Below are 12,754 nucleotides of genomic sequence, written 5' to 3' on the forward strand. Positions count from 1 at the left end.
TTTTTTTTTTTTTTTTTTGTTTGCCCTTGTACAATCTTTCATTTGTATATATTATAAAAATAAATTTATAAAAACTCCCACTTCTATGTATTCATCCTCTATTGCCTCGTTTGCACTACAGCAGCTTCATTCTTCACATTCTTAAACTAAAGAGAAGCATACAACTCCAAACCAAAGAGAAGCATTATAACGCCCTTCAGTTTCTCTTCAAGCCAAGAGAAGCAAGAACTTTTTGTTGATAAAGAGCTTAATAATTACTACGGTTAAATTCATATCTTGGTCCTATGGAAGTCTGCTATGAATATAGTAATGAACTGTTGGTAGTATTCAGAAAACACAAGAAAAAGTGAAGTCATCATACTAACCATTCAGAAACACAATCTTCACAAAAGATGTGCTTACAACGTAACAGGATTGGAGCATTCATCTTCTCCTGGCAGATAGCACAGAGGTCTCCCGCAGCATTTACCTGCAATGGAGTGAAAAAAAAGTATATGGAAAACTTAATGGAATAGAATTATTTCTACTCTTTGATAATGTTAATGTTAGAGAAATCACAGGACATAGATATTTATCAGGATAGAGACAATACATTTAATCAGTCGTGTACATAACAAAACTAATGTCAAAAACTTTTCCTGGTTCCATGTGGATGATATTTTGCAGGAAATGATCAGGACCAATTGCTGAATCACGATAACGACTATTTTTCTCTTGATGCATCAAAAAAAAATGAAAACTAAAATCGAGACAGCAACTAGAAAGACATTTTCGATGAAAGTTTTAGAAATACATGAGTTACGTCCTAGAACAAATATTAAACAGGATATTTCAATGACCTTAGTTACTTTATGCAAGACAACAACTAGAAATGCATAAATCCTCAATTACTGCTTTGTTCAAGAATGTCAGCATGATGAGTCGAGTATAGAAAATCGGTTCAACGACATCATATAGTTATATGGGATGACTCAATCATGCAACTTCAACAGGTACAACGGTTTAAGTCTCCACATCAACAAAAGATGGGGGGACATTGGAGTAATTCATCAAAAAGAAAAGCAATGTCATTTCTCCCACGAATCCAGTACCCAGTAGGCTATAATACTATCATGAATCCATGAGATAGCAACAAGGGAATCCAATTATCAAGAATTATAAGAAGGGATGACTCGTAACATTAAGAAAGCATTAAAGGAGACGTTGAATCATCTCAAAGGGTTCAACAAATAGTTGTATCGTTTTGTTATTTGAGGGATTTATTAGTTGGAATAAGAAAGTAGTTGTGTAGAGTCATATGCAGGGAGAGACACGAAGCTCTTTTAAAGAAGATGTCAAATGAGACTACCAACAGACATATAAGTGTACTTGCCTGTTCTGATGTGGCATATGATCCATAATGAACTTCTTTTTGTGATAGAGCCTTAAATGCAGCAACGAATGATTGAATCTAAAGAGGAAATAAGGAAAAGAAGATCGTGAACCACTTCGGTTTCGAAAAACTATTAACATAATATTAAATCATTAAGTGCTCATTCAAGGATGTTAAAAGCAAACCTTCTCAACCACAGACGTTAGCTTGAAGGTTAAATACAATCCTGTTGTCAGTGATGAAAAGAGGCTCCCTTGATCTTTATTCAAAAAGAACCGGTACCATACGGGTGCTGGTAATAATGCACGGTACAACAGAAGAGAGTATTCCACAAGCGTTAAAATTTGACCCTAAAACATGAACTATAAACAATCAGAGAACTACAACAAAGTGATTGTCAGATATTACAATGACATTAATGGATTATATGAGATAGACACACATCATATGATTAATCTAATTTTGAGAACCCACAATACCTGCCGGCGAAAATTATGGCCTCTGCCATTTTTGTAGTAGATAAGAAGAAGACATTTGAAAGCCATTGCCAACTGCCTCACCATCGTATCTAACAACACGATACAGTCCAATATCAAAGCCAAAAGGGTAATAAGTATATTAAAATGGAATATTTGAAAAATAGCACAGAAAATTGTGAGAGAAATACAACGAAAAAGTCAGAATATGAGGAAGATTGGACAATCTAAAAACGAAAAGGAAAGCAAACTACATTCTTTCACTTTTTTTGCAATTATCCGCGTTCGTATCTTTAAAACTATGGTGCAAGATCCAAATAGATAGCATAAAGATAATATACCATTTTCCGTCCTTGTTATATTGCCATTCAGGCTATCTAATTAGAAATAGCGTTGTGATACTGACCAGAGTGCAGAACACATAGTACACCAGGGTGAAATTTTGCATACATGTTACAAAGCTCCATTCCATTGTCAATCCAATCACTATATTTACAGAAAATTAATAAGCTAAAGCAGTGGGAAAAATTATTACCGTTAACCAAAATGATGTACAAGGCATGCCAAAAAGGTGGAACTGTCTTCGGTGGAAGCATGACTAACGGGGACAGAAGATCATCACTATGACACCACCAGTAAATCCCAATTACATGAACCAAAAATGCGATAGAAGTACCGGCAAGGACAAAAATTTTCCTCTCCCCCTAAAAAAGGAAAAAAAAAAAAAATCTTCAGTATATATTTCTTGCAAGGATTCTCAATGAAGTTGAAAAGGAAATAACTTCATAACTTCTAATAGATAAGATGAAGTCTGGGTTTAGGTTAACACCACCTTTAGAGCAGTCTGTTTCTTGACAATATCGTTCGACTTATACAGAACAGCTGATACCCAAATTGTGATGAAAAAACCTGGAAATGTCAAAGAAATAATTTCTCACCATTCAGAAGAATGTTACAGCAAGAGAGTAAAATGAAGAAGACAATAAAATGAACACTACATGCCTATGTGATTACACCCAATAATAGTGTTGTAACTCCCTTTGTTTAAGTAATGGAAGATGATTGAGGTATATGTTGACTACCAAACAAACATATCCAAAAATATGTTCCAAACTTGAATGGTAAAGTGACATCTCCAAACCAAATGATTTGATACTACCATAACTATTGCCACAATATACGTAACGGTCCAACCCCACCGCTAGCAGATTTTGTCTTCTTTGGGCTTTCCCTTTCGGGATTCCCCTCAAGGTTTTTAAATCGCGTCTGCGGGGAAGAGGTTTCCACAGCCTTATAAGGAATGCTTCGTTCCCCTCTCCAACCGATGTGGGATCTCACAATCACCCCCTTTGGGGCCTAACATCCTCGTTGGTGTACCGTCCGATATCTAGCTCTAATACTATTTGTAAAAGCCCAAAGAGGACAATATCAGCTAGCTGTGGGCTTGGGCCAATACAGTATTTCTCTACTTCTTTCTCAACACCTTCTTCCCCACTCCCATGAGTTGCCTTTTCAACGCATATTTGATTTTCCAATACATGAAAACATGTTCTAGAAATAGAAACCAATTATCAACAATGTTAATTCAGTTACTCTTCTTCATAAGGCTTCAATTCTAAAAATTAGACAGTAAACTAGTTCTGATGCGATTCTATTTTCTGGATGATTTTATCACTACCTCATACAACAACTACGTTGCAATAAACCCTTCAATATACTGCAGTAGTTTTTAGAGTTGCGGCAATGGAATTTCAGTACTCAAGCATGGAAAAACACATCCAGTGCAATTTACCACACCAAACCAGTATTTAAATCAAACCTTATCCTCTGCAATCAAGCCGTAAGTCAGCTAAAAAGTATAGGGACTAACGGAGCGAAATTTTAATAGATCCAACAAAACAATGGCCAGCGTTCTCACTAACTCGTATCTTAACAAGGACTAGTAACAACCAAGTTAAGTGTTGAAATTTACAACCAACACTAGTATGATATTTGATGCTGACAATCTATGATCTGTCAAAGTGGTGCCAAGTGTAAAAGGCAATGAAATTTGAAACAATTGTGGGAGGGTAAAAGAGCGCACCTTCTAAATGCTGACGGATAAAGACTATCAGCAATAGCAAAGAGAATGGAAGAATCTGTTCAATCCATCTGGCAACCTGCTGAATATCATATCTCTGGTATGACGAATCTCTATTGGCAGTCTCTTCCGTGCCATTTCCAGATTCTGCATGGACACGACTGCTTCCAGATTGAATAGATGAAGAAGAAGTTGACACCAAAGGAACTCGTTCCTCGTCAGGGGATTCCGGCTGATCCCCAGAAATAGGAAGCCTGGCATTTTGCTCATAACCCGCTTGTCCAACCGGAGCCTGATTTGGCGGCAACAACACACTGGGAGAAGGATCTTGCTCACCAGACCCAATAATCCTAATCGAAACCTCCCCAGAGGAGACGGTATTACCGGAAGAGGTTGAGGCAGTAGAAGACGAAGAAGTGGTCATTAAGTGATTTTGATTTTGAGAATAAACCCGCAAATCAGGAGTGGAAGCGGCGTTGATTACAGGCTCCGATTCATGACGAACAGCCCTAGTGGGAAGAATTCCAGAGTAATCCAAGATAACGGACAAAGGCGAACGGAAGAAATTCAGCGAAGGGAGCGAGACCCCATATCTGGAGGAGGTACGAGCACTTGTGGGTGAAGAAGAATTGGAGTAAGGATCGGAATTAGAAGCCGATGTCTCCATCTTCTGAGATGCCCAAGTGACCAAAAGCCCTAATCTTCGATCTTCGATCTTCGACCTTCCCCCTCCTTTCAAAACCTATACCGATCCGACCCCTCGAAATCCCACCGCCTGAAAACAAAATTACGATGATGGGCAACGAGAAAACAGGCCTAAACAGCTGGTAATGACGGTGATTCCGTCGGAAGGCGGCGGAGGGAGATGGGTCGGAGGGTCGCCGGTGGATTTGGGGAAGGAAAAGAAAATTGAAGAAAATGGGTGAGGAAAAAATGAAGAATTGAATGGAGAATGGGACGTAGAGAAAAGCAAAGGGTGGAAGGGAAGGGAGTTCCCGAGGAAGCCGAGTCGTATTGGCACAAAAAATGCAACTAATTCAGCTCAATGCTCATAGCCTCGCCCTCTTGAAGAGTCTGTGACAGATACGAAGAAAGCAGACCGTTGAAGCTTTAGTCAAGAAAAAACAATACTCATTTTGGTATATACATAAACATTTAAATATTTTTTAAATTTCAAAAAGTCATTAATACCTTTAATCCATCAAATAAAATAAGAGTTTAAAAATGATTTTGACAACTATTTATCTTTAAATATTCTTAAAAAGAGGGACCGGTTCCTGTTGTTCATCGACTATGCCTTTCGGCCTGTTAGTAATATTATCTGTGAATTAAAAATAAGTACGAGAATCAAATATATAACTTTTTTTTTTTTTATATTAGCATTTTAAAAACAATGAAAATTAAAAGGTAATTTAAATATTATTGTATTCTTATAATGTACCAAAAAAAATCTTTTCAAGGTCCTATTTATACATAGATCCACATTGATTTTGTTAAGATCTTTAAAAATAAATAAGGAAACAAATCTTACACCGAATATTCTAACTCTAAATGCAATTAAATTTCTTATAAGTAATTTATAATATAGTCACATCTTAGTTCATAAATATCACTGATGTAACCTTACATGGAAAGAAATTAAACTCATACATCACTAATGTAACCTTATAGGAAAAGAAATTAACTTTATCTTATAATATTATATTCTCAACTCTTCGATTTTGTCGCATCTAATTTATGTAAGCTTATGTTAGATAAAATGATATTCTCAATTTTTTACCATATGGGCTAAGAATGCCCCATTTTAGGAATCAAAGAAACCTTCTGTAATATGCACAAGACTCCAATGCCATATAAAAGTGTGAAACATAATGGTAATTACCACAGTTGAAAGAAAGAAAGTTGCAGTTGCACCCTTTACTACACAGCGTAAAGCCACGCGCAAGCTTTATTATCAGCAGATTCTGTCCCCAAACTATGACATGGGTTTGGTATCAGTCAACTTAACCCTTCCAGATGTCCTTTAGCCGCCTGATTTCTCCAATAGCTTCTACCGGAGAATGACTACTTACCCTCTCCTGCAACGCCAAAACTACCAAATCAGGCACCAAAATGCCGTTTTGCATCAATCATGATATGTGATTATAATAGATCGTGTTGTATCGTTGATTAGAGATTTCTCTACAACTATTACAAATCAAAGAACAGATGATTGGTCCATGAGATAAGACTTTAAAGGCTCGTAGCCATTATTCGAATCCGTACGCATGTTGAAAAGAAATCGGACGTGAAGCTTTCTTTCCACAAGGCAATTAACCAATCATTCTTGACCAACCCACTTGCCAAATTAATCACAACCCACTTGCCAGATTAACCAATCATTCTTGACCAACCTCGGAGGTAAAACACAGATAAAAAAGCAATGTCTATGATAATTGTGAGATCTCACATCGGTCGGGGGGAGAACGAATCATTCTTTATAAACGTGTAGAAACCTTTCCCTAACAGACGTGTTTTAAAATCCTTGAGAGGAAGACCGAAACGAAAAGCCCAAATAGGACAATATCTGCTAGCAGTGGACTTAGGCTGTTACAAATGGTATCAGAGCCAGACACCGGCTGATGTGCCAACGAGGAGGCTAAGCCTCGAAGGAGGGTGAACACGAGGTGGTGTGCCAGCAAAGACACTGTCCCCAAAGAGGGGTGGATTGGAGGGTCCCACATCGATTAGAAAAGGGAACGAGTGCAAGTGAGGACGCTGTGCCCCGAAGGGGGTGGGTTGTGAGATCCCACATCGGTTAGGGAGGAGAATGAAACATTGTTGATAAGAGTGTGAAAACCTCTCCTTAGCAGACGCGTTTTAAAAACCTTGAGGAGAAACCCAAAAGTCGCCTGACGAAGACAATATTTACTAGCGGTGGACTTGGGCCGTTACACTTGTAAATTACTTATACTTGTAAACTACTTATGTGTAAGAGATTTAGAACCTTAAACAATAGGAGTGAGTACCTGAAGTTGAGGTAGATCAACTCGCATGAAAGGATTTGTCTCCATTTCTTCTTCAATGGTCGAGGGAACAGTGGCGTGTCCGGCTTGCCGCTGGCCCTGAGCCCACAACAACTTACCTTTTATCTTCTCGTTGTCTGGTTCAACTGTCAGAGCAAACAGCAAGTTCTTCACCGTATACTGTACAAAAAGAGAACTTTTAGTTAACCTCAGAAAAAGAACCAACAACAAAACGTTCTGGAAATTCAAATAAGTTTTACAAGAAAGGCATGGCAACCGTGAACTTAATTGGGAAAAAATAGTTTGAAGAATCGAGTTGCATCAATTTTTACTCTACAAACTTTTAATTTCTTGCACCTTAAACTTATATACGTGTTTCAAATTTAACCTTGACTTGAAAAAGTGTGTGCGATATGACCATCTAATAAGTTTTCGTTCGAAAAATCATAAAGAAAACTATGCTAAATCCACTCCTTATTGGATGGTTTCTGACCAAAATCCTCCACCACTTTTATCCTATTTAGCTCGTTCTTCTCTGATTTCAATGTCACATCAGCAAACCTAAAACCAAGAAGGTTAACCTGACTACCTAGAACAAAGTTCATTCTTCATGAATATCCAAAACATAAACCTTAAGATGAATGGAAGTAGAAAAAGGAAAGTCGAACAAAAATAAATCCCTCAAAGTGGAGTCTACTAAGAAAATAAACTCAAAACTAGTTAATGTACCCAGGAAAGAACCCTGACCAGGGAAGAGAACCGATAAGAGTCAGATAATTAATTACCTCATGGCCACAATACACTCGTGTTTGCTTTGGCAGTGAACCCAATGTGACGCATAGAGATTGATACATCTGCTCTGCTGTTCCCTCAAAAAACTTACCACACCCAGCAATGAACTACACACAAAGAAACCAAAGTCAAGATGTGACATATTATCTGGTAAGAAACAACTGAATTATGTACCAGAAGAAAATAAAAGAACCATAGACTGACGATCTGGATTGTTCTGACAGAAGAGTAAGTACTAGTGGATACATGATACCCAAAACTGGGACACTTTTATTGTAAGAAATAACTTCCCATTAAAGAGAAAGAAAAGGTACAGATCGTAAATCAGTACTACTATCGAGATAATCCATCTCCTTACAGAACAAGAGATTCCCCCTTATGCTATTACATCAAACCCCTTTGAACAAGTTATGAAATTGTTACCAGTACATCTAGCTAGGGAAGTAAATAAGCCTCCCACCCCCACCCTAACGGCCTAGAGAATTGGTAACGACAGAATAAAAAATATTGCCCGAATCTCTAAGGAGTGCTGGAGTTTCCTTATGAAACAAAATGATCACAAGAAACTTGGATTGTTTGAGCAACAATTATCATAGCAGCAAACCCAATATTTGCTACTTGTTTTTAGTCCTTGGCAAAACTTAAATGTTTGTGATAAAATCTAAAGAAGGAATGAAATCACAAGATCTGGACCAAGATCTTATCTCCATTACTTCGTTCAGCATATCAATCCAAAGAATTGACATTCAATTACAAGTCATCCATCTTGCTCCCATCTAAGTGAGTAGGTTGCTTCACCTTCACCTTCACCCTTCACAAAGACATAGGTGCACCCCCTCCTCAACATCATGATGAACTTGGTTTAAGCTAACAATGCATTAAGTGCTCAAGCACAGCACTTAACTAACAATTTAAAAAAGAAAAAAACGAGAATTTATAGTTATCTTAAATGTGTACAACTCTATTTACCAATTACCAGGCTCAAGAATTTATAAAGAGCCTTCTAATGCGGTGAGAAGGAATTGCTTAAAAAGGTCTTGGTTAACGCGGTGACTTACCAGCATCCTGTCAAACACTCATCAAATGTACCCGAAAACTTTGTCTGAGGGAAGACATACACTTCCTCTTGCACGTCTCTATAGGAGACAGAGGAATTATAGTGGAGCAAGAGTCTCATACTCTTTCAAGCACTGTGTGGTAATTCGGCTATAGAAGCTCCAAAGAAGAGTAGCCACATGGCCAAGATTATGAAAGTTTTCAAGGCTTTTGAGCAAGTAGCGTATGAGTCTAAATCCTCCGCCCCATCCTTCTTTTGATCCCAGACTTCTCTTGAATGTTGCTTAGCTTAAGTCCCATCTTTCATTTTTTAAACTTAGGGGGTTTTCTCCATTGAACAAGTAGAAATATGTACACTTTTGCTTATAACAAAATTGCAAGTTAGCCTCAACTTCCACGATTTGAGCTTCCGTAGGATAAATCAACAATTCCAAGAGTAGCTCTTCCAAACAATTTATATTGCGGGTGATGCTACAAAAAAAACTAAATTCCCTCAATTTGTAGTTGCTGCACAAACAATGCTGCCTGCCTCCTAACGTCAACAAGGTTCCCCAAGATGGGGGCACTATTATTAGTTGTTAATTTAACTGTTACCAGAGCCTATCGGCTAATCAAGGAGACTTCGGTAGTCTCCTGGGCTTTTGTAATTGAAAGGATGTCTAATATTTCCTGTGAATTTTTTGTATTAGAAATTTTTTTAATTCAAAATGGACAAAATGAAAATAACACCCTGAATTAATAATATCCCATTGAAAGTTTGAGCAAATTCACAAACAATCATTGATGCTTTTCATATCAACTTACCAGTGTATCACCAGTGAAGACAGCTGGGTCCTCACCCTCTTTGCTAGAGACGTAATAACTTATATGCCCTTTGGTGTGGCTGATGACAGAAGGCCAATAAAAGAAAATTAAGAACAATAGTTGGGTGGGAAATAACAATTAATACAGATAAAGGAAAAGTATTCCTCTCTACCACCCACACAAAAATAAGTGAAAGGGAGTTAAATGAAACAATTGCGTTCAGATAACGACTAATCATGCATATATAGGTCCATTAACATGAGTTCAATTCTGACAAAGATCAAGATTTAATTTTATTGACTTCCAAGAAAAAGCTTACAAGTTCTAATGACCTGTTGAAATGGCTAGAATTTATAACAACTCAAGAAGCCCAGCAGAGAAGGAGAAAAGATGAGTAATCGTTTTTGGAGCTTTAAAGAAGAATATTCACTCTTTCTTATTCTGTCTCACAGTGACAAGTTTCCAAGTAACCTTTTGCATTAATAAGGAAGATATAAAGAATATGCAAACTCTCACCCAAAAATACTGCTGATCAAGTGAATATCCTATTTATCCTTCCTAGCCAGCTAAACATCCCCACCCTCACCATCTTGACTACTACTTCGTTTGTAAATTGTACGATAGATCCCGCTCGTACACCCTTGTGAACGCATGAGCACATCCTTTATTTCCCGTATCTACCCTCTGCCTAGAATAAGTAGATTGAACTAAAGGCTTTGCATCCTATGACGTATCTAGATCGAACACTTTGGAAGAAAGCATATTTATCATTGTAAAATTAATAACTCAGAAACTAGAGCAGAAAATGATAAGGAGTATAGGAAATCATGGTAGGAACTAATAATTCAATCAAGAACCAATCTACATAAATCAAAAAGGATCATGCCATGAACAGTTTCTTTAAGGATGGGATAATCTTTATAAAAAAAAAAGTGATATACCAAGGTGTATGAAGAGACAGTATAACAACATCAGCACCAAGTGTTATCTTATCCCCATTTTCTACTGCATCTGTACAACCCTTGACCTTATCAATGGAACCGCCATATACTTTAATTCCAGGAACCAGCTGCTTTATTTTCTCATTGCCTCCCGCATGATCCCTAAAAAGTAAAAAGCGATACTAATAAGAACAATTTCACAAACCAATATTATCAGCAAGCAATTCAAGGAAAACAAACAGAAACAGGATCCAGCGAAATGAAAAACAAGTCAATAATCAATATATGAGTGAAGAGGAAAAAGGGAAAATGGGGAATAATCATGCCAGTGATGATGAGTCGTAAGAACGAGCTTGAGATGGACGCCATGTTCATTAGCAACATTCAGAATCTTCTCTGGCTCCACAGGATCAACGACCGCGGCTTCTTTAGTGCTCTCATCGATGATCCTGACATCCACCCGGAATCCAATGATCAAAAAGAACTACAGGCACCCTAGACAAAATCAAATATGCAATCCGACTGCGATTTCATATTGGAGAAGCAGAAATGAAAAGTAACAGAAGATATGAATATGGGGTTTTGATTAGAAAATACAGGTAAGAGTAGTTGTCTTCCAAGCAAGGAATGTAATGGATTTTCATCGGTGCTGAACCAGATTCTTCCAGCTCCAGAAACGATCGAGTTGATTCGTTGAGTTCGGCGATGAAGTCCAAAAAAGAGCGCGATGGAAATCGGCGACGGTGGATAAGGTTGATACTCAAATATAAGATTCCCCAATAATCTCCCGACTGCAATGTCTAGTGTTCCATGTCAAATTGCTCAAACTAATAATTTATTAGAAAAAATCTTACTTCTAAGTGTTCTTCGTAACTTTTATTTTTAGGTATATTAGTTGCAAAAAGAATTATCAAAATGTTCATAAAAATTATCTCACTACTTCACTATTTCTTCATCCCCTCTATCATTCAAATCGATCATTCAACTTGAACAATTGAGCTCAAACTTATACTCTCAAATGCAGCTTTGCGCTGATATTATGCTATTTTTGACAATTATTCCATCGAAAATCGTATCAAACAATGTTGTAGAGACAGTAAAAACATATGATTACGATACTCAACATACATATGCACGTGACTCGTCGTGTATATGCACAAGGCATAAGGTATAATGGAGGGAAGTGAGGAGTCCCATGGGGAGTATCTAGCTTATAACACATAGCACGTTTACAAGTGATTGTGCGACATTCGCTCCTAACATCGAGCGAGTTAGCCAATTCGAAATTTACACCACTATGGTCGGACGACGTATGTTCAAGCCTCTAATTCCGTTTGAAAATAAGGTTTTTAAAAACGGAGTTTAAAAAGATTTTCAAACGAAAAAATGCAACACAATGACTTAATAACATATAGATTTAGGTAGGAAGAATGGATAACTAATTGTATCTCTTAGCATTTTGAGGCACGGTGTTTGACATGCAACGAGTATGCAGTCATGGAGAATACGCCTTAGACAAGCATAACCATAGAGAATCTCGAGCTCTCTGTCACGTCTCCTTTTTAAGAGCGGAGGTTCGTGGATTGATTGAGGGCCACATTTCTGTTCCCCGATTACCACCAGCCACCACATGATTCGAAAGTGACACTCTGAACCTCAATTTCTCTGTTCTCGCCAACGATTTCGTTCAGTTTCGGCGCGAAGATCAACGAAAGAGGTTGCGCAATGACTTCCGTGTCAGCTCTCAGAGGCGTTCCTCAATCGTTTCATCATCGGCTCCAGTTGCCCGCCATAGCTGCGCGGAATTTCAACCAGGGCTTCAGGTCGAAGGGCTTTCGTCTCCATGCTCGTTACTCTTCGGCTCAGGACCAATTCTCTTCGCGCCTTCAAAGTAGAGTTGCCTTATTCTTCTTCTTCTTGCGTCTCTATTAGAGATTGTCTGTTCGGAAAAGTTGTAGAAATTGATTGTTTGTTTACCTTTTTTTCGTACTTCTCATTCTCGGAAGCGATTCTGTTTGTTGAAAATTTCATTGCATCTTTCGGTCAGAGCGCTAAACAATTGGGATAAAGATAAGCATACGGACTGTGTGTTTTTCCTCTGGAGAATCGTGCATGTTGGGGAAGAAGGAGGATAAAAGTAATCCTCCTTTACTCCTGAAGTTAACGGCAACGTCTTCATACCTACTGAATAAAGTAGGAAATTGGGAACTCCACCAACCACCCCCACC

At 37.9% G+C, this 12,754-nt stretch overlaps 3 protein-coding genes across 3 annotated transcripts in view; 1 reads left to right on the top strand and 2 right to left on the bottom strand.

The window, feature by feature from the left end:
* The window catches only part of LOC111446950 (RING finger and transmembrane domain-containing protein 2-like), a 7,133-nt gene extending 2,110 nt beyond the window's left edge, over window positions 1-5,023 (bottom strand). Inside the window, exons 1-7 of the mRNA XM_023085886.1 lie at window positions 3,932-5,023; window positions 2,681-2,757; window positions 2,384-2,552; window positions 1,852-1,940; window positions 1,558-1,722; window positions 1,373-1,450; window positions 366-469 (exon numbers count right to left, since the gene is read on the bottom strand). Coding sequence (XP_022941654.1) covers window positions 366-469; window positions 1,373-1,450; window positions 1,558-1,722; window positions 1,852-1,940; window positions 2,384-2,552; window positions 2,681-2,757; window positions 3,932-4,595 — 1,346 coding nt within the window. The 5' untranslated portion in view covers window positions 4,596-5,023. The remainder of the gene's footprint in view (window positions 1-365; window positions 470-1,372; window positions 1,451-1,557; window positions 1,723-1,851; window positions 1,941-2,383; window positions 2,553-2,680; window positions 2,758-3,931) is intronic.
* A 650-nt stretch (window positions 5,024-5,673) lies between these two features.
* On the bottom strand, window positions 5,674-11,378 carry LOC111446951 (hydroxyacylglutathione hydrolase cytoplasmic). The gene is made up of 7 exons (XM_023085887.1): window positions 11,124-11,378; window positions 10,853-10,975; window positions 10,527-10,688; window positions 9,586-9,664; window positions 7,719-7,832; window positions 6,937-7,113; window positions 5,674-6,006 (listed from the first exon to the last, which is right to left on the bottom strand). Exons 1-7 carry the CDS (start codon window positions 11,168-11,170, stop codon window positions 5,932-5,934), a joined length of 777 nt encoding a protein of 258 aa, XP_022941655.1. The 5' UTR covers window positions 11,171-11,378; the 3' UTR covers window positions 5,674-5,931.
* Window positions 11,379-12,089: 711 nt separating this feature from the next.
* LOC111447716 (uncharacterized aarF domain-containing protein kinase At5g05200, chloroplastic) overlaps window positions 12,090-12,754 on the top strand; it is a 6,860-nt gene continuing 6,195 nt past the window's right edge. Inside the window, exon 1 of the mRNA XM_023087016.1 lies at window positions 12,090-12,417. Within this exon, the coding sequence (XP_022942784.1) occupies window positions 12,252-12,417 (166 nt within the window). The 5' untranslated portion in view covers window positions 12,090-12,251. The remainder of the gene's footprint in view (window positions 12,418-12,754) is intronic.

The sequence above is a fragment of the Cucurbita moschata genome, unplaced genomic scaffold (assembly GCF_002738365.1).
Source record: "Cucurbita moschata cultivar Rifu unplaced genomic scaffold, Cmos_1.0 Cmo_Scf00009, whole genome shotgun sequence".
Classification (NCBI taxonomy): Eukaryota; Viridiplantae; Streptophyta; class Magnoliopsida; order Cucurbitales; family Cucurbitaceae; genus Cucurbita; species Cucurbita moschata.

Excerpts from the sequence above, each read along its gene's own strand:
- LOC111446951 (XM_023085887.1), bottom strand. The coding sequence starts at position 11,170 with ATGAAAATCCATTACATTCCTTGCTTGGAAGACAACTACTCTTACCT. Across the intron at positions 10,976-11,123 it reads GAAGACAACTACTCTTACCT|GATCATCGATGAGAGCACTA; the intron begins GTATTTTCTAAT and ends GGTGGATGTCAG. Across the intron at positions 10,689-10,852 it reads CTTACGACTCATCATCACTG|GGATCATGCGGGAGGCAATG; the intron begins GCATGATTATTC and ends TTTACTTTTTAG.